The sequence below is a fragment of the Acipenser ruthenus genome, chromosome 11 (assembly GCF_902713425.1).
Source record: "Acipenser ruthenus chromosome 11, fAciRut3.2 maternal haplotype, whole genome shotgun sequence".
NCBI classification, from domain to species: domain Eukaryota; kingdom Metazoa; phylum Chordata; class Actinopteri; order Acipenseriformes; family Acipenseridae; genus Acipenser; species Acipenser ruthenus.
The window spans coordinates 10244750-10266911 of record NC_081199.1 but is presented as its reverse complement, the minus strand read 5'-3'; the positions used below and the strand labels follow the sequence as shown (position 1 = coordinate 10266911).

The window sequence follows — 22162 nt, the reverse complement described above, 5'->3', positions numbered from 1 at the left end:
ACAAGGTCTTTCAACAGGTAAGAAGTTACAGTTTTATAAACCGCTTTCCCCTCTTTCTCTCTCTCAGTCACATTCCAAGAAGAATGCTCCCACCTACTCCAGCCCTACCTCCATGGCTGCTGTCATTGGAAACCCCAAGCTGCCCTCCTCCATAATGGACCGCTGGCTGTGGGGCCCGATGCCCTCGGCCGAGGAAGAGGCCTACATGGTGTCGGAGCTGCTCGGTTGCCAGCCTCTCGTGGGTCCAGCAGCAACCAAGGAGAGGGTGATGAGCGCGCTCAGTCAGGCAGAGTGCGTTCACTTTGCCACGCACATGTCCTGGAAGCTGGCAGCGCTGGTCTTGACGCCAAACAGCGATGGTTCCTCGGGTGGGGGAGGTGGTAAAGGCTCATACGGGAACAGCTACACCATCCCGGAATCGCTCAGGATGCAGGACGATGCCAGCGATGTGGAGAGCATCACAGATAGCCCTCCGCTTCAGGAGTTCCTGCTCACAGCGGCCGATATTCTGGACCTCCGGCTCCCGGTCAAGCTGGTGGTGTTGGGCTCCTACCAAGAATCCAACAGCAAAGTGACCGCCGATGGGGTTATTGGTCTGACTCGGGCCTTCTTGGCTGCTGGGGCGCAGTGTGTCTTGGTGTCTCTGTGGCCGGTCCCTGTGGCTGCCTCCAAGATGTTCGTCCATGCTTTTTATTCGGCCCTCCTCAATGGAATGAAGGCCAGTGCTGCCTTAGCTGACGCCATGAAGACTGTACAGAGCAGCAAGCAGTTCTCTCACCCTTCCAACTGGGCAGGTAGGGCCATTTTTCCTTTGCAATACTGTTTATTGACACCTGTCCAGGTGCCCATAGGCCAAGTTGTATTATGGACTATGTATTATGTATTATGAAGAACTTGAATGGTTTCCCTCAGCTTATTTAACCAGACACTCTTTCAGAATCGTCAGTATAAATCATTAGATTAACTGCACTGTTTTACACTGAGTCAGATGCTTCATTTACCAGATGAAGTTGCATCAGTTAAAATGAGTGTACTTGCCAGTGACAGGTAAAACTGCCTCCTCCCTTTCCCAACATTTCTTATGTAACACTCCCATCTGGGTGTGCATGTCCCTGATGAAGGGGGCATAGTGGAGGTGGCTACAATAATACATATATCTACACAAACGCTTGTCCAAGTGTGATGAAACTTGCAAAGGGCATTCTTTAACATAAGTTATTGGTTGTGTCAGAATCTGGGGGGTATATGGAGGCTTATTTTAATGAAACTTGGACATTCTTGGATATATCGATAGCGCATCTGTCTGTATGTCACATTTTTACATACTGTGGATGTAGGTCATGGTGATTTTTAAAACTGATGCCTCTGGTGTACATACATTTCATGTATGTATTTATTGCTACATTGAGGTTAGGTGTTGTAACGTTAAGCTGCTGCTAGGGTGTGTCTGATGACAGAGTCTCCCTCCCTCCCTCTCTCTCGCTTGCTCAGCAGGATTCACTGCTGTTAGGGTGTGTCTGATGACAGAGTCTCCCTCCCTCCCTCTCGCTTGCTCAGCAGGATTCACTGAGGTTAGGTATTGTAATGTTAAGCTGCTGTTAGGGTGTGTCTGATGACAGAGTCTCCCTCCCTCCCTCTCGCTCGCTCTACAGGGTTCATGCTCATCGGGAGTGACGTGAAGCTGAACAGCCCCTCCTCTCTGATTGGCCAGGCTCTTAGTGAGATCCTACAGCACCCCGAGCGAGCCCGAGACTCTCTGAGAGTGCTGCTGCACCTGGTAAGAGAGCCACTCCCATCGTGTGCTGATTCATCCTGTCCACTGTGCTGCTGTGTAATTCATTCACTACATGCTTGCTCAGGCTTACCATTTCCACAGAATAGAAGCTAGGTAACATGAGAGACCCACAGTACAGTACAGTACAGTTCAGTTAACATGACTGCCACTTAAATAGAGCGTTTATATACCACAGTAAAAATTGCACTTTTACATCAATCATGTTTTACAAATACACAACAATATGTTAATACAATCGAAGAACGATGATTTAGATGATTTCGACTTTTACATATATAAGGGTCCTATGTAGTGTTTTAGTATTTTCTTAAGTAGATCACTGGAAAATTATTCTCATATGAGCCATTGTAGTTACCCTGCACACCTGCACTTTAAACACATCCCCATCAAACCTGGTTGGCTCCAACATCTAACAAGATTTCAACTTCCTGACAACATCAAAATGTGACCAGGTTTGGGTGTGTTTTTAACCCTTTCAGGACCAAGCATTTTTCAGTGGGATGCTCCCCCAAGACCAGGCATTGTTTGGCTGTAGTTGACTCTCTTCCTATATCTAAAAAATCTCTTTTTTACAGTAGCATCTTGTAAATGGTGTCCTTTTTTTCAGAACACTTATTTTTTATTATGTATTCTGCTTAGAGATACATGTATACAACACGTTATTCTATGACCCGAGGGACCTTACAATACTTCCTGAAAGTAAGCAATAATGGACACGACTCTTGATTTATTTTCTCAAAATAAATATTTATAAATAAAATAATAGTTATGCATTCCATTTTTATCAGTAATAAGGAAAAAAACATACCTGATACATTTATAGTTCATGAAATAGTATGTCCTTATATCAGCTTGTTTCTTGATATTTATAAATGTTGTAAAAACATATATATTAAAACACGAGACAGAATACATGTTCAAATATAATTATAAGTCAAATACATCAGATTTGCAGTGTTTTCCACTTTTAGCTCTAAACAAGTTTCTGTGATGTTTTTTTTTCTGCTCTTGCCTTTGCCGTGCTGCTGTAAACTGTCTCCGCCCTTTAGACACTAAATGCCCCTCTCAGTGATGTGACACAAAAAAAAACTGTCAGCAAGTGAACGTCAGTCCCTCCCCTATCCAATAATATGTGTTTCAAGCCTGTACTGCAAAGTACGGTGGCCCTGTAAGTCAAAATCCAAGTCAAGTCAAAACTAAGTGCTTTTTTATCATGTTTACACACTCGCGGTCCTAGAAGCCCATTTCACTATGATCGTGTTAACACGATCCCGGTCCTTAAAGGGTTAAAAGAACACACATATTATTTTGTAGGTGGCACATTGCTAAAATGATCTTAGTTTTAACATGAATTACCCTCTGGTATGGATGAAATCCCCTGTGAAGAGGATATGAGGCCACACGTATGTATATTTTTTAACAGTGAAATGACAAGACCTCTAAATAGATAAACAGTACTGTGTCAACAGGAATGAAAACCTGTGGCTAAAGGGTGTTTCTTTAAACACATTCATGTGGTTTAGTGGATGGTATCTGCAGCAGCGTGGTGTGCTCACCTGTCTGATGTTCACAGGTGGAGAAGTCTTTGCAGCGCATCCAGAACGGCCAGCGCAATTCCATGTACACGTCCCAACAGAGTGTGGAGAACAAGGTGGGCGGGGTGCCCGGCTGGCAGGCTCTCCTGACCGCAGTGGGCTTCCGCCTGGACCCCACAGCTACCGGCCTGCCCGCCGCCGTCTTCTTCCCCATCGCCGACCCCGGGGACCGCCTGCAGCAGTGCAGCACCACCCTGCAGTCCCTGCTAGGTAACTGCCCCGGCCTGCAGTACCCGCCCCAGCCAGGGGGAGCACTCTCATAGCACAGTTTGCATGGTTATCTTAACTAATTAGTTGTTTAGAATCAATTTGTATATAATTTTCTGTTTCAGGTCACATCCTGGTCATATTTTTTAACTGTAAAAGGAACCCTATGGCCTCTATAGAGCTCTCAAATGCATCTTCCCCTAGTCACGTTGTTGATGCTGCATTACGTTGATTTTTTTGAGACCCAGCTTGACAAAGTTTTGAGATCAATCAGCTACTAGGAACCGGAGGAGGATAGATGGGCTAATTAGCCTACTCTTGTTCCTTCATTTTCTTAGGTTCAAATGTAGTTCTTCACTCTACGTACAATTGGTACCCCAGGGTGTAACCATTAACATTCCCCCTGTTACACCTCCAGTTGAAATACATTTGTTCTAAGTGGTATTTCTTACTGATGGATTTCTTACATCAACTTGGGGCAGAGTGTTTGCAGGGGGACAGGTTAACAGTTACACTCAAGTGTAGCAGCTGTACTCGGAGGAGTACAGCTGCTACACTTGAGTGTAACTGTTAACCTGTCCCCCTGCAAACTGTATTGAGGCGTTTAAACTTTTTGAGTTTTAAATCATCACCAGGATGACTAAACAGAAAGTGATATACAAAGTGAATCTAAACAAGAATGAATCAGTCAAGATGGCTGGGATATTCCATACCCATACCAAACTCTTCAGGTGTAATGACCAGCTTTTTGGCTAATACTGTAGGTAATGCATCTATACATTTTAACACTGAAATCAAGAATACAAAAAAAGTCAACTGTTGCATTCATCATAGCACTGTTTGTATATAATGTTTGTATTCAAGACTTCGAATATTTTACATTATCTTTTAGAATGTACTGTAAAATGAGAATCTCCTTGTATGTGGTTACATGATGTTTGATCTGCCAGACCTATAGTGTATAAGCTGGCAGAGAGCTGTTAAGAAACAATCATTGGAAAGCAGAAGGCTCTCAATGACTTCATCATGATAGTGAAGTGCAGTTGCTGCATTGCCCAAAGCATCCTGTGTGGTCCTGAAATGACAATGTTTACAACTGCAGACAGTTGTGGCAAGCAACAGACAAATCACAGAAACCCCCAGCCCTGGAAAAACAAGCAACAAACAAATCACAGAAACCTCCAGCCCCGGAAAAACAAGCAACAGACAAATCACAGAAACCTCCAGCCCTGGAAAACAAGCAACAAACAAATCACAGAAACCTCCAGCCCTGAAAAAACAAGCAACAGACAAATCACAGAAACCTCCAGCCCTGGAAAAACAAGCAACAGACAAATCACAGAAACCTCCAGCCCTGGAAAAACAAGCAACAGACAAATCACAGAAACCTCCAGCCCTGGAAAAACAAGGAACTGACAAAATCACAGAAACCTCCAGCCCTGGAAAAACAAGCAACAGACAAATCACAGAAACCTCCAGCCCTGGAAAAGACGCATCTGTTTACATTTATGCTCCAAGAGCCACATATTACGGGCTTTGGTAGCAAGCCTTTGAAATGGCCTGTCTGTGATGTCTTAGTTTCTTATCTGTCTTCCGTCATAGGTGATACAAGATGTGAATATTTGGTTGAGACACACACGTTATGAATGACTGCCAGCTTGAGATGCTGCAGACAATATGTGATGTTGCTATAGCGATAGTGTTTCTGTTTTACAATGTGTTTTTCTGATTGATGTTGCTATAGCAGTACAGTGTTCCTATTTTATAATGTGTTTTTCTGATTGATGTTGCTGTAGCAGTATGCTGTTCCTATTTTATAATGTGTTTTTCTGATTGATGTTGCTATAGCAGTACAGTGTTCCTATTTTATAATGTGTTTTTCTGATTGATGTTGCTGTAGCAGTATGCTGTTCCTGTTTTACAATGTGTTTTTTCTGATTGATGTTGCTATAGCAGTACAGTGTTCCTATTTTACAATGTGTTTTTCTGATTGATGTTGCTGTAGCAGTATGCTGTTCCTATTTTACAATGTGTTTTTGTGATTCCTCAGGTTTGCCACACCCTGCCTTTCAGGCACTGTGTAAGCTAATCAGCGCCTCAGAAACTGGAGAACAGCTAATCAATCGGGTAAGAGCCCTGAATCAGATGCTGCTGCTTTTGAAGCCCCTCTTTTTCTACTGTCACGTTGATAATATATCGTATGGTTCCCTTAATAAAAACCCTCAGTTTACTTTAGCTTGACTAAACCTCTCCATCTGCAAAACTGTAAACCACTCACCTTTTAAAAATCTTAATCATGCTACTAATTTTAACTTGAATGGTGTTATTCAGTTACAGAAAGTGTTTATCAAAAGACCATTAAGAAAGGCCCTGATAATCAGCCTGCCTGCTCGTTTTAAACTGACATATAAAATAATGAGTCAAAATAAAGCTTAGCAAACATACAAGAAGAAATACAGTTACAGTTTCAGCTGTCGTGTTCAGTTTTATTGTTAAACATAGGTAGAGTCAGACTGCAGTATTAAGAGAGAAACTCTACTGTTGGATGGATACATCCACACTTGTATATCACTGAGGGGCAAATTCAGTCCAGGTTGCAGTTACACTGCTGTAGGGTAACTGGACAGAGGGTGGGTGCAGACCCGGCAGCCACAAGCAAGCGTCTTAAACACGATGCAGCTGAAAACTGAGGAAACGGCAAATCACAAGAAAGATAAACTATACTGCAGCTTTAAATGTATATTATCTGTGTCACAAGGCTAGTCTCTCACCACACCAGTGAAGCCAGTATATCAAATAGGTACCGTAAACCCTGATATTGATGGGATTCAGCCATCTGAAATGTCTTTATATCAGGTAGTGTATATCAGATAGAACTGTAGTCACATGAAGGTTAGTCTTAATAATTGAACTATATATTACAAAAAAATATAGTATAGGGTGCTTCAGCTTTTATAGTCACCCTATATGCTATTTAATATATACCACACCTCTGAAAAGTATGATTGAATTTCACCATAAAACAGGGGTGCTGTATTTGTTATTGTATCTACCCGTTAGAGAAGATAAGAACATATACAGGAGCTGATATAATATGTATAATAATTTGCAGTGTCTCAGAGTGTAAGAGCTTGGAGTGTATGCATGCACTGTTGCTTTCATTTGCTAATCTTGCTGTGAATAACCAGCGCATGAATCTAAAGCCTCTTCTCTTTTTCTTTCCTAACCTGCCATCTGAAGGCTGTTAAAAATATGGTGGGAATGGTAAGTTTCATTAACTAAAACATGACTGTCCTTTTGCTAAAACTGAATTTGCTACAAATGTATCTCCTTTTAACAGCACGATTAATCAGCAAATGTGCACAGGTATGAAATATATTAGTTATACAGTACCATACCAAACCAGTTTCATTTATATAGTGAGCTGAGAGTTCTGTGTCCAATTCTGGTTACCACAGTACCAAATGGACATTGTGGCCCTGGAGAGAGTCCAACAAAGCAGCCTGACTAATCCCAGGGCTTAAAGGAATTTGCTACTGAAAGAACTGAATTTATCCAAGAAAAAATAAGGGGGACATGTCAAAATCTTAAAAGGAGTTGACATACGCTATGTAATGCTTTAAGCACAGAAACTCAAGGCTAGAGCACACAGTTTGAAATGAAGTGGAGATAGACTTAGATAGAGGGTAGGAGACACTTCTTCACACAGAGAGTGGTGAGGGTATGGAATGGGTTACCCAGGCATGTTGTTGAGGCAGAATCACTTAGATCCTTTAAGACCCATCTTCACAATGTTGTGAGATCAATCAGCTACTAGGAACCGGACAAGCTTAGATGGGCTGAATGGCCTCCTCTCGTTCGATAATTTTCTTTTGTACTTATGTTCTTCATGCATCCTACAGTATAACAACAACAAAACAGCTCTAAACTGCTTGCTAATAAGAGGTCAATAAAAATATGTTTTAAGCTTTTAAAGTATTGATTGACTCAGCATTCTAATTAGAACCTGGAAGTGAGTCACCAGGATGTAATGTAAGATATATTATTCAATACCCAATGGTTATGAATGGATCCATTTTTTCTTACCAATCTTTGGTTTTATGATCTGGTAATTTAATAACAAACATTTCCACTAGAAATCTTGTTCTGAGTTTCTTTTAGTATTTCTGAATTCAGCTGTCTTTAATAGTTATGGATGATACAATTATTCACTGCACGTGTTGTATACCTCTACGATATATATGTCTTAACTGTGTGATCCACTTGAAATCTGTAACAGAAACATACCAGATAACTAGCCTATGATCCACTGCTGGTTTTGGGCTGTTGGGGTGTGGGTCAGTATGCTTTGCTCTAGGGAGAGCCCTGCATTTAGAATGGCGTGTCGTTCCAGGTCAATGACAGCCCCTCTCTTCTCTTCTCTTCTCCAGCTTCATCAGGTCCTGGTTCAGCTGCAGGCCGGGGACAAGGAGCACGATTTCACCTCCACTCCTATCCAGGTGTCCATCAGTGTGCAGCTCTGGAGGCTGCCGGGCTGTCACGAGTTTCTCGCAGCTCTAGGTACAGTGGCCTTCTCTATAATAGAGCTTTTATAGGCGATCAACCAATGGTGTACTGTGTCTATGGGCATGCTCATAAATAGACTGTCCTTTTGCTAAACAAAGATGGCCAACTTTCACTGATGGTAATTTGTATATAGTACGTTTAGTTTTCAAGTTGTCCTTTTGAGGGAAAAGCAATATGAAGTCTTTCTGGATGTCTTTAAATTTCCTTAAATTGAAGACATTGACTGGGTTTACATGCACATGAAAATCGACTCTACAGTCATGACTGTGATGTTGTCACGCGAATACGTCATCAAACAGTATAAGAACATCCATTGGTCAGCGCAACTTTAAGGCAGGGTCATTCGCTTTCTTACGATAAGAATAGCTGTAAAAACCCATGTAAACTGGAGCATTGAGAACAACTTATAGTCTTATATACTTAAGCGTTTGTCATTACATTTATTAAGTTTCTTTGTCATTTCTAAATTCAGCATTATTGAGTGTTTAATAGTTATGGGTGGATTGTATTGAAGCATTCTAAGTACGTCCTCGCCATGGCATTATACAACCACATCATAACCTCATTTGATTTGTATTCTACACTTTTGACTACATAACCAAGCATTCTGTTTCCTTTCTACCTATACTGTCTGGTTGCCAACAGAGTCTATTACAACACCAAGGTAGTTCTCATAGTGGCTAACGATAAACATAAACAACAACAGTAAATCCTACAGAATACACATTTAGGAATGTATTACTGTTGTGGGTATACTAATGTCCACTGGGGCTTAGTGGAGACCACCAAATGTACTTCTAACCAGGGGTTCATTTGTCCCAGATCCAGTACTTTTTTGTCTGACAGGCAAACGGCAAACTAGTGTTCTTAAAAACAACAGTATCATTGCTCCTGTTCCTCACATTAGTCTGCCGCCACTGGTATTGTTCAAACAATAAGGCACGAAACCCAAGCAGATGAGAACTTGAAGTATATATGGGAGCTGCTGTAAACCAAGGTCAGTACATTAGGTCTAGAAACAAAAATGATATTCCGCTTCTATAATTCTAAGATCCGGTACCTTTTTGTTTACAAATTAACCCCTGTGGCCAGATATGAATCCAAACCACCAGAGGAAAAATGCTTAAAAGTCTAGTCAATTGGCCAGCTGTGCCACCAAACCTAGCTACAGACGTGCTCAAATTTGTTGGTACCCCTCCACAAAAAACGAAGAATGCACAATTTTCTCTGAAATAACTTGAAACTGACAAAAGTAATTGGCATCCACCATTGTTTATTCCATATTTAATAAAAATCAGACTTTGCTTTTGATTTTTTATTCAACATAATATTGTAAATAATAAAACAAATGAAAATGGCATGGACAAAAATGATGGGACCGCTAACCTAATATTTTGTTGCACAACCTTTAGAGGCAATCACTGCAATCAAACGTTTTCTGTAGCTCTCAATGAGACTTCTGCACCTGTTAACAGGTAGTTTGGCCCACTCTTCCTGAGCAAACTGCTCCAGCTGTCTCAGGTCTGATGGGTGCCTTCTCCAGACTGCAAGTTTCAGCTCTTTCCATAGATGTTCGATAGGATTCAGATCAGGACTCATAGAAGGCCACTTCAGAATAGTCCAATGTTTTGTTCTTATCCATTCTTGGGTGCTTTTAGCTGTGTGTTTTGGGTCATTATCCTGTTGGAGGACCCATGACCTGCGACTGAGACAGAGCTTTCTGACACTGGGCAGTACGTTTCGCTCCAGAATGCCTTGATAGTCTTGAGATTTCATTGTGCCCGGCACAGATTCAAGGCACCCTGTGCCAGGCGCAGCAAAGCAGCCCCAAAACATAACCGAGCCTCCTCCATGTTTCACTGTAGGTATGGTGTTCTTTTCTTTGAAAGCTTCATTTTTTTGTCTGTGAACATAGAGCTGATGTGACTTGCCAAAAAGCTCCAGTTTTGACTCATCTGTCCAAAGGACATTCTCCCAGAAGGATTGTGGCTTGTCAATATGCATTTTAGCAAATTCCAGTCTGGCTTTTTTATGTTTTTCTTTCAAAAGTGGAGTCCTCCTGGGTCTTCTTCCATGGAGCCCACTTTCGCTCAAAAAGCGACGGATGGTGCGATCAGAAATTGATGTACCTTCACCTTGGAGTTCAGCTTGTATCTCTTTGGCAGTTATCCTTGGTTCTTTTTCTACCATTCGCACTATCCTTCTGTTCAATCTGGGGTCGATTTTCCTCTTGCGGCCGCTCCCAGGGAGGTTGGCTACAGTTCCATGGACCTTAAACTTCTTAATAATATTTGCAACTGTTGTCACAGGAATATCAAGCTGCTTGGAGATGGTCTTGTAGCCTTTACCTTTACCATGCTTGTCTATTATTTTCTTTCTGATCTCCTCAGGCAACTCTCTCCTTTGCTTTCTCTGGTCCATGTTCAGTGTGGTGCACACAATGATACCAAACAGCACAGTGACTACTTTTCTCCATTTAAATAGGCTGAATGACTGATTACAAGATTGGAGACATGTGTGATACTGATTAAAGAAACTAATTAGTTTCAAATATCACTATAATCCAATTATTTATTATCTTTTCTAAGGGGTACCAACAAATGTGTCCAGGCCATTTTAGAATATCTTTGTAGAATAAGCAATAATTCATCTCTTTTCACAGCTTCTTTGCTTTATTCTATGACATACCAAAGGCATGCAAGTATACATGATAAAATAGCTTTTAATGTCATCATTTTTCAGGAGGAATGAAGCATTATTTCAATGAGCTGTAAGGGTACCAACAAATTTGAGCACGTCTGTATATATGTGATTGTAAAATATGATAAACAGCCAGAAAAAGCAGCAATTACCTCCTTCCACTCCAATAACGGCACAAGAAAAGACTCAAAAGGGGCCAAATTGTCATGTACTTGGAGATAATAAACCCAGTTTAATTTGTGTTGAAAGAATGCACTGTGTGACGCAAGTGGCATCAATCGGTACTCAGTAAAATGATTAGAATGATGGCCGTTCCAAATGAACTTCTCAAGTCCTAAATCAGTAGCGACAGGAAGGAGATTGGATTTGTCAGTTTCTCCCATTCGGTGCAGTCACTGCTGAGTCTTCTCCATGACTCGAGCAGCTGCTGTTTAACCTATACGGCACAGCTGGCCTGTCCAGTCGATTACATCGGGAGTTTCAGGACAGAGCAGGGAAAGGGAGGCTTTCACAGGAAGATCTGCAGTAAAATTCAAATAAACACTGCCTAAATGAATGTGCAATCTGGGGGCTGGTTTTATTGGTGTTTTATCTTTTTTGGAGGTTTTAAAAATGTACATGTTAAAACCTGTACATTACTTCAGATATCTCGATATCTGAAAAGCCTATGAATTGGTTCAGCTATTTTTAGTGGTTCAGCTATTTTTAGTATGAAATATGAGACAGGAAAGATTTTGTACAATTCTAGGGTTTCCTTTTCTCTTAAAAAATTGCAGTAGTCTTGCTTAGACAAAAAAAAAAAACATTTTGCATTTCGAGGAGAACATTAATTACCTTGGTTTAAAAGGATTCGGCCCATCATGTACTGTGATCTGATTAAACTAGAAATTCACAGCAGTGCCTTAAAACACAATGCTGAGAAAAGTGTAGTACCCTGCCAGATTGCTGTGTAAAAGGGGGCAGCATGAGACCACATTAGCCTCTTGTGACAGCATTGATGTTGAAATGGTGCCGTGTGGTAGTGTGACTTCACTGAAATCTTGCTGTTGGGGTGCATGTCAACTTTCGTTTAAGTGTGAGAAATATGAAGAGTGGCCTGTCCTGTGTGTCAAGATCTGTCTGCTGCTGCTAATAGACAAAATGGACAGTCAGAATCTCAGCAAAACCAAAGGATGTGATGGAAGAGTGGGCTAACCACCAAAAAAACCTAGACACACCCCAGTCTTTCAGGATTGCTTTGATTAATCCCACATTTACTGTAGTTACCCTTATAAATCTTTACCATTGTAATGCATAGTGAAAGCATGGTAATCATAGGTAAGCATTGTACAGCACTGATATTTTTCTGGCTAATGCCTACTTATCTGATGGTGCAGATTCCTTATCCCAGAGTGTAAATCTGCACTTTCATCTTTTTGAAAAAAATGTAATTGTTATTAATAAGCGTTTTATTCCCACCGTAAAAAATAGCAATTTTGTACCATTTGTTAGAAAGGTTTTACATGTGATCAACTAGGGCTTTGAGATATAAAGGATGAACTATAAATGTAATATTGAATTCAATTGTTATAGGAAATGCTGCGGCTTAACAGTAGGTAAAAAGCTAGTGATTCCACAAGATCAATAGTGTGGCTTCTCTGATTTCTCTTGCAGAGCTGTGTTTTAATGAAGAGTGAGGCGGTGCTATGAATGCCTGCCAGTTACCCTCAGACTAACGTTCCCATCTGCTTTGTAGGGTTTGACCTGTGTGAGGTTGGACAGGAGGAAGTTGTACTGAAAACCGGGAAACAAGCTAACCGCAGGACCATGCATTTCGCTCTGCAGTCGCTCTTGGCTCTCTTCGGTAAGGCAACAAACTACTGAAAATAATTTCACCTAAGTCGTCAATGCATGCTTCACTGGCAGTGTAACATGCCTCTGTAACATGCAAAATAATTGTATTGATTTCTGATGTCAGTGCTAGAATTTCTTCTAGCGCAAAAATGTCATTTCTGCAGATGATGATAAATCCATCAAACTTCTTCGTCTGGTTTAAGTGTCCGTTGGATTTCAGTAAAGCTCACATTATATAATGTGTAAATTATGTCAGTGTGTGAAATTATAGTCTGAAAATCGACAAAGGCAAATCTGAAAACATGACTTGTATTACTAGTTCTGAAGACAGTCCTTTTTAAGTATTGAAATGACCAGGTGTCAGGGATTTGTGCACCATCAGGAACAATCGTCACATTTTGAAAATGCGATTGTGAATAAAGTAAATGGCAATCACGTGGTTTCAAGGTGTGTTGATGGTACATTATTTGGGTAGTGTGGAAAAGGGCTCATCTGATTGAGCTCTGAAATCCAGGACTGTGTGTGAGTTACCCTGCATTCATCTTTATAAACCAGCAGTAGAACTACCAGACTTTACTTTCATAAAGAAAGACATGTGTTTGCTGTACTGATCTTGCTTTCTTCTCATTTAGATTCTACAGAGCTGCCCAAACGCCTCAGCCTTGATAGCTCCTCGTCTCTGGAGTCCCTGGCCTCAGCTCAGTCTGTTTCCAACCCCATGCCCCTGGGGTACCCCAATCCGCCCTTCTCACCAACCTGCCCTGACAGCATGGCTTCAGACGCTATCTCTGTCTACAGCCTGAGCTCCATCGCCTCCTCAATGAGTTTTGTGTCCAAGGCCGAGAGCACTTCTGAGTACATGAGCCACAGGGGAAGGCAAGACTATGAACGGGGTAAAATGTTTTATTCTCAGAAAACATCAGTGCCACGAAGCAGATCCTCTCCCCACGCCAACATTTCGGCCAACAAAGACGACGAGGAGTATGAAGGGTTCTCCATCATCAGCAATGAACCTTTGGCTGGCAATTCAGACTCCTTGCCGTTGCCAGACAGCCACAAGCTGCTGAAAGGGAATGAAAGGATGTCAGAAATGGCCAGAGCTTGCTATGGCGCGTCCGTGTCTTCCAGAGGGAGTGTCAGCACTCCCACCTCTCCCATTAAAATGACTCTGATTCCCAGTCAGAACTCGCCCTTCCAGAAGGTCGGGAAGCTGCCCAGTTCGGATACTGGGGAGTCGGACCAATCCAGCACTGAAACGGATAGCACAGTCAAGTCCCAGGAAGAGAAAACCACCAAGCTGGACCCTCAAGAGCTAGCTCAGAAAATTTTGGAAGAAACTCAGAGCCACCTCATTGCTGTCGAGTGTCTTCAGAGGAGTGGGAGCCAGACAAGTTGTGTCAGTGAACCCATCGGTGGTGCTTCCACACCCACAGGTGGCTCTGCTTTCAGGTCCTCAGAAATGAGTGCTTTCAGCAGGCCGCATAGCGCCAGCCTGAAAAGTCAGTCGTCTCCGATCACAGCGAGGCCGAAACCACCGTCGAGAACCTCCTCCCTTCAGAAGGTGAGTTCAGGATACAACAGCCCGGCCACCTCTGAAACGTCCCTCAAAGACCGATCAGGTCAACCATCTCCGACGACTGATCCCCACTCCTTAGCCCAGTTCAAGCTGAAATATCCAACTTCTCCATACAGCACCCACATATCGAGGTCACCCAGCAACATATCCCCCAGCTCAGGTCACCAGTCCCCTTCTGTAAGCAACCCGTCTCCAGATCTGTCGTATTCCTCCACCGGCTCAGCGCGCTCCAGTCCAGCGGACGCTCCTGACCTTGACCGGCTCAAACTGGCAGCCCTCGACGAGAAGGTGCAGGCCATTCACAATCTCAAAACATTTTGGACCAACACTTCTCAGCACCCCTCAGGGCCAGTGAGAGCATTGCGAGGGAATATTGGCGCCTCCAAAAGAGATGTTCTGAGTCTGCTGAACCTTTCTCCCAGGCACAGCAAGAGGGAGAAAGGGACGAACAACCTTGAACTCAAAGAACTAGCCATACAGCAGGTGGAGCTTACTTCACCGCAGAAGAATCCTCCAAATGGCCACAAGAGGCCGGAAACTAATAAGGTGGTCGCTCCCTCACCCTCTGCGTCTGCAAGCAGCAGTCCAGGAGGGAGGCCTCTCAGACTCCCATCAGGAAATGGCTACAAGTTCCTCTCACCCGGAAGGTTTTTCCCATCTTCCAAATGTTGAGATCCTGTGTGGACCAATGAGACCCTTGTACATGGACGATCGCAAAAGTTTTTCCATGTTTCTTTTAATAATAGAACTTTTCTTCACACATTTGAAACCAGGACATTTAAGAGTGGACAAGCTGATAAAAGACCTTGGTATTTAAGCAAAGCAGAACTCAGCACGTGTATTTAAAGGGTATTTAACCCTATCAGGTCTTACGGACAGCTTACACACATTTTAAATCTGGTCTTTGTCATCTGTGACCATGCTGTGGCCAGAAGCCACTTACGTTAATATGAAGACCTACATACTGATCAGTATTTCTTCACAACATTAACTGTATGTTTGTGCAGACCAAGTTTACAATACTTGGCTCTGTTTATTTTATTGTTTTGTTATTTTGTTTTTGTTTTTTGTAATTTAAAATTCAGTGTTTCCCAAGCAGTATTACACTTTTTTATATTATTGAAAAAACTGTATCATGTAAAAAAAAAAAAAAAAGGATTTCATATTTTTATTGAAATTGCAAAAGGCACTTGGCCTGATTTCTTTGTGATTTAAGTGTCTATATAAAAGCATGGATTCTCCTGTTATTAAATGTTAAAATTACTATGTATGACTTTCTAGCACACATTTTTGCAAACATGTTGACTTTCCTAAAAAAAAAAAAAAAAACAACATCTACATCTCTCAGTCATTTATCAGAAATGTTTTAAATAAAATTGAATCAGTTTGCTCTCTTAATTTTGGAAGTTGTATTTTTGATAGACTTTAGCTGTGTACCAGTGCTCACAGTAAACCCTCTTGTATATTGAGGTCTGTTTCTATATATTACCATACACAAGCAGTTCAGGATGGTACAATTTTACAGGTTTTATAATGCCAAAACTGGACACAATATTAAGACTACATATCAAACTAATCAACCGATGTTCTGTTTTTTAAAAGAAGAAAAAGTTTGTTACATTTACAAAAGAGACATTTACTCCACGTTTCTAAAATGACCATGTGTTTTTCACCCTTCAAAGTAAACACTATAAATCTCACTTCAGTACTACTGTACCTAACTTTAATTTCTTCAAATGCTTAACAAAACTGGCTGTTTGAAAGCTTAACCATCAAAAGTACCGTTAAAGCTCGACTAGTCAACTTTGTAAAGAGAAACAGAAACATCCTGGAGCTCCTCTAGGTTTTATGGTCTCTTCAACGTTGCTGCGTCAAAGAAAGACTTTACATGAGTGCACAAAGCCTAAATGTTTAAATACTTGCCACATGAGCGATCCACTGCCAGTCCCCCTCTTCTGATTCCTGCATGTTTTGGGGGTCGGGATATTTCTAACTAGCAAGCATGTTTAGGGTTTGAGTTTGAAGGGGTGCCTTGCTCATCAGGTAGAGGCACAGCTGCATTGGCTCTGGCACTCCCGAGGATTAGGAGGGCAGAGTTATCAGGGTGAGTCACCTGCAGTGGCCCCTACCTTGAACACATAACAAGGTCTGCTGAAGTTCGTTAGTTATTAAGGGTATCAGAATCAATGGGTATATGGACACCCCCTGTCTCTCTGTATGCCAGTTGATAGCTCTGCTTTTCATCCAACTCATTGACTTTCCTCATGTTCACCTGGACATATCTGCTTGTTATGGCATAGTGATGAAAGCGACAATGGACAGGTTTCACAGTGTTTCAATGAACACAAGTCTGCTCAATAGTAAAAAAGGAGTGTTGTTTTCAGTATTTTGTGCTCCTTAAAGTTAAACATTTACAAATACTAGATTGTGTTGATTAGTATTCATAAGCAGTCTACATATAGACAAATTATTACTTGAAGGATGTTTCCATTCTAATGTTGAAACATGAGATAAATTGGAAACAAATGTTTATTACATCCATCTAGATTAGAGGACATGATTATGCAAGGTGATTTTAAAAGTTTGAATTGTGATTAGTTAATTTGCAAAAAAAGAAAAAAAAAACACTGAGTAAATGCATAAATAGTTTGGTTTACTGTAATTAAACACTTGGCTAGAAGCAATAAGTGACCTAAAGGGGAATGTTATTATAATTTACATATTGAGAATGGCATTTAGGAGCTAGCAAGGATGCATTCAAAAGATGATTAATTAAAATCGCATTTCATTTTAATAAGTTGAAAACTGTAATAGGGATTGTTATAGAAGCTGCAGGAGAGGTGTATTCATTAAACTATATTAGTCAATTATGTAAATGATGGTAAAATAGAAAACGATTATCAAACACTTTTCACAAACAATGCAGTGTTGGAGTGACCAAGGTCTTTACTTTTTATTAGTACTAGCTTCAAATGTCATGAAGTGCCATTTTATATTTCCCTTAATTCTATTGTGTGTGTGTGTGTGTGTGTGTGTGTGTGTGTGTGTGTGTGTGTGTAATCATTCTGAGTGGTTCTGGGTAGAGGTCTGCTCGGGCCTAAATTTAAAACCCGATCCAACCCCGACCTGACCAAACAAATCCGAACCCAACCCAACCCGACCAGCTCCACAAATATCATAATTCCAAACATACGCTATTGAAACTAAATACCTTCCGTGTAGAGTCTATTCACGATTTCCAGTTAAAACGTAAATAAATACTGAAAAAAATCTCTCTAAATTAATCATATCTCATCTAAAGAAGACAATAACAGGCTTCTTTAAAACTGTGTTACCATAAATAGCCACACATTCAGATGCTCTTGCAAATTCACATACTCATTTTGGACAAGCCTATGTCATAATATCAAAACACAAAATTAACGTTCGACAGGAAATATTACACCACCACTAACTTATGGCTTTTAAAACAGTAACGATATGATGTACTGTTGTAAAGTCGGTGGTCACGCACTCTTTTAAAATAAAAGTCTTTTTGATTTGCGATAACAGTTTACTGCTACACATTCTCCTGTTGACAGGTTTTTTTTTTCTCCATTAGCCTCCCTATTTTTTATGTAGAAAATCTCTCCTTCATACAAATTTTTGGTTAACTGACGTGCACGCTAGAAGTCCTCGCCACTCACGGCAGCGCTTCACTCACTCAAGATATTTTTAGACAGGCAAAAAACTTAGGAAGCAGGAAATGAGTTTTAGGAACCACTTGCACACAGAGGAAGAAAAAAAATACTCACTTAAAATTAAAAATGCCATAAGTCACTCACTGATAACACACCGACCCGACCCGAGCCCAAACTACAATATACAAACTACACCCGACCCGACCCGACCCGAACCCGACACTTATTGTCGGGTCCCTTCGGGCTCGGGCCGGGTAGCAAGGCTGTAGTTCTGGGTCCTGTTGCTCCAATATTAAGTTAGTCTCATTTATATCTAAATCTGCCTTTACATGCCTTTGAGCTGCATTTAACTTGTTTGGATAATCTGAAGTGCCTGGACTGAACAGCTTTCCTCATTCCATTCTAATCAGGAGACAATGTGACCTTTCAACTCTGCCAGCCTCCATAAATAGACAGAAAGTAGGTGGGGCTGCCAGTTGAAAGGTTGCCTTGTAAATGGAATGAGGAAGGCTGTTTAGTGCCAGAATTTAGGGTTCTCCAGACTAGCTCAAAGCAGCTTAAAAGCTGGTAAAGGCAGATTTAGAGAAAAATGATGACTCGATAACAGAGCAAATGAAATAAGATAATTATCCCCCCAAAAATATGCATACATGAAAGAATTGCTTTATAAAAAGGGTTATTTTTAAAATGAAAAGGATATTTAAAATCCTCCTATGCTTGGATCTTGCAATATCAGATGATACCACCCACAGGGATGTGCTTCAGGGTCTTGCAGAGAGATTTGCTAGACGACAGGCAGCATATTTACAATCTACATTACCTGGTCGCTCCCCAGGTAAGGCATCAAATCTCCGACCTACATTCCAAAAGTTTGAAGTTTAAAAAAACTACAATCATCTTCAAAAAATGTGTTTAAGGCACGTTCCAGCTTTGCAAATACAAACTCCTTTTGTATACCCTTGGGTTCAAATAAAAGATTTTAAAAGCAGGTGTATTTAAAACGAATTATTTAATTTAAATAAAACAAAATCAAACACTGATTTACTCAACTTACGAACCATTACGTTAATACACTCATTTTAAGAATGTGGATTCTGAAACAGACAGAAAAAAAATGTAGAAAGACATTTAGTTTAAACATCAGGAATGTTGGAAGGTAAACATGGCGGTCAGCCCAGGGGCAGTATCTAAATTCTCCTCTTTCTTTTGGTTGTTACATTACCTGATTAACTATTCTGTCCATATACCCCATTATGGCTTTCATCCTCTCCTTTCATTACTACAGTACATTGTGGTACTTCGATATGTGTTCTGTATGACCATAACAGGACCCTGCACCTCCCTCAATGAGGAGCGAAATCATCTTAGCTGGAGGTAATGTATGCTTTAAAATTAGCAAGTTAGAATATTTCTTTTGCTATTTTACCCTCTATGGCTATTGAAACGCACACATGCTGCAGTGTGTTATTTTTGAAAAGCATGTACTCAATCTGGTGCAGTAATTGCTCATGTTTATTTTGAACATAAACAACTTTCATCTAGAATCCATCAGTCTCGTGTCTCGGAGGTTACAATTTCAGATCACTGTGCTGTAGAACATTGTATTTTAGGACTTTCCAACAAATTCCATGTTCTTCAATGTTTCCTGCCACAGAATACTCTGCTAAATATTTATCTAATGCAGTATAAGCCTAGTTTAGAAACCCTGATTTTTAATTAAGAAAACATAACACTGGAAAACTCTCCCTTTTAACCTGGTAAACAATGTTTTATAAATAAACACATTGCACATGCCCCAATCCGAATCATGAATAGCTGTTTGCAGCTATGTATCATTGGCATGCCTTTTCTTTAGGAAATGCCCTTTTGTAACTCCTTCTTTAGAATAGATCAATGGCTTGAATAAGATGAACCAGCCCAGGTTATACCTCCTTAGGGTGTAGTTAAGAGCACTGCAGGCAAGGTCAATGCACTTTCACAATCTAGTTTGACACAGGTGAACTGATAACAGAAACAGGAGATGCACCAGACTAGATTTCACGGCATGCCCAAGGGTCAATATTACCACTGCGATCAAAAGCACAAACATTTAACTGCTGACTAAAAGGGAAGTTTGACTAACAAACCACCAACTGTTCACATTATTTACTGTAAAAAAACACAGCTGTTGAGGGGACAATAATTACAGTTGCACAACCTTTGTGGTAACTGTATTTAAACCAACTGAGAAATTCAGCTTTTTATAGATGTTGCTTTTGCTGGAATAGATTGTATACCTGCTAATGTGAACAGAAACAAGCATGGAGAATATAGAGAACACACAGGATATTAAACATGTAATATAAAGTGTCTTGAAGATGTAGATACAAAGTGTCTCTTTAAAGATGTACACGTAGAGAACAAACTACTTTTGGTGACTTAGTGGCAAACAGGTTGCAATGAAGAAGTCTATCACAAAAGCTGCACTTGGGGGAACATAAAGAAACCTGACTGTGAACATGCAGAGTTCATAGATGAACTATGGTAGAATACATAGACATTTCAGTGTGGGACACGTTAAATGCTGAATAAATTCACCACAAATATCTTATTTTTAAACACAGGAATTCACATTTTATCAGACACTAGAGGGCAATGTTAATCCTTATTTCTTGAGTGAGTTCTTTTGAAAAGCAGTTTCCCCTCCTTAGGTTGTCTAATTCACAGTATGTTCCGTTGGTAAAGATGGTTTCACAGTAGCAACAATAAATACAGACTAACCGCAAGCGTAATGAAAAATCCCAGGTAATCAGAGGTATGGCAAAATCACATTAGTGCTTATAATATTAAAAGGTAAAGTACTGTCAGGACTGCCAGGTTTGTACTTACACCCTTACATATACCGTTTGTCATACTTTTACACAGGGTATATGAAGCAATCATTTTTAGTGTTGTACAGGGGCTGCTCTTTTGTTCCCTGCCATAGACATAATGTAGGACATATTAGTAGGACATATTAGTAAGCGATGGCACTGTCTAGTTCACAGCAGTTTGTTGCCAGCAAAATAAAAGGAAACCTGATCCTTTTAAAAGGAAGTGTCTGATCACTAGAAGATGTTAGCTCTTTTCTCTAGCCTGTGTTACATACTGTACATGGCAAGCAACTTGAATTAAAGAGCAGCTCCCCGATATTCATACGCTGAGCAATCAGTATTCTAAAGACCCTTCCAGAATAATAGCGAACACAGGACTGGGTACCGTGGCAACTGAAACAAATATGTTATAACTGGTCATTTAGATTGGTCTCATTCATATTTAGTTTGATGGTCTTATATTAATTGGAAAATGAAGATAGACAGAGGGAAGGAGACACTTCTTCACACAGAGAGTTGGCTACCTAGTCATGATGTTGAGGCAGAATCACTTGGATCCTTTAAGACCCAACTTGACAAAGTTCTGAGATCAAAGTGCTACCAAGATCCGGACAAGATTAGATGGGTCGAATAGCCTCCTCTCGCTTGTAATTTTTCTTATGGCCTTATGTTCTAGTTTATTTACAATCAGTTTAACCAATTGCTAAATTCTAGACAGTCAATGTGACAGGGAGAGAATTAATCTTTTTGGAACCAGAATGTGGACCTGGAGTGGACACAAAACAACAGCCTCACTCTGGTGCACATTGGGGGGCAGGTTCGGTATATTGAGGAGAAGGAAATTGACAGCAATCGGCTGTTCACATATCCTCACTACATCATAACTGGGCACCTGCTATACAGAGTAACACTGCAGAGCTCTATGGGGTTTTCACCCTTCAAGCTGCTGTATGGGAGACAACCCTGAGGTATTGTTGATCTTGTGAGAGAGGGGGAAAGATTAAAAAATGTCTCCAAAAGTGCAATCAAGTACGTAATACTCCTCAGAGACCGATTGGAATTAGTAGTGTGACTTGCCCTTGAGAATTTAAAACTGGCTCAGCATTGTCAACAGCAACTGTACAACAAAAATGCAAGAATTCAGAACATCCGACCTGGAGACAAAGTACTGTTGTTGCTTCCCTCATCTGAGTCTAAGTTGTGTGCTAAATGGCAGGGACTGATCAGGGCCATAGGTAAGGTAAATTATGAAATCAGACTGCCCGGTTGCCAAAATGAAAGACAAATTTATCATATCAACCTCCTCAAACCGTGGCGAGAACGAGAAATCTTGTTCATTTCCCCGGTTCAAACAGAGG

At 40.7% G+C, this 22162-nt stretch overlaps 1 protein-coding gene across 3 annotated transcripts in view; it reads left to right on the top strand.

Annotated features, from left to right (window-relative positions):
• LOC117426928 (tetratricopeptide repeat protein 28-like) overlaps nucleotides 1-15610 on the top strand; it is a 435334-nt gene extending 419724 nt beyond the window's left edge. For 2 of the 3 annotated variants that reach the window (XM_059033325.1, XM_059033327.1), the window contains 8 exons: nucleotides 68-794; nucleotides 1653-1777; nucleotides 3369-3600; nucleotides 5648-5724; nucleotides 6838-6861; nucleotides 8028-8157; nucleotides 12599-12706; nucleotides 13329-15610. In XM_059033325.1, coding sequence (XP_058889308.1) covers nucleotides 68-794; nucleotides 1653-1777; nucleotides 3369-3600; nucleotides 5648-5724; nucleotides 6838-6861; nucleotides 8028-8157; nucleotides 12599-12706; nucleotides 13329-14944 — 3039 coding nt within the window. In that variant the 3' untranslated portion in view covers nucleotides 14945-15610. The remainder of the gene's footprint in view (nucleotides 1-67; nucleotides 795-1652; nucleotides 1778-3368; nucleotides 3601-5647; nucleotides 5725-6837; nucleotides 6862-8027; nucleotides 8158-12598; nucleotides 12707-13328) is intronic. The other variant, XM_059033326.1, reaches the window with a different exon arrangement.
• The last annotated feature ends 6552 nt before the right edge of the window (nucleotides 15611-22162 follow it).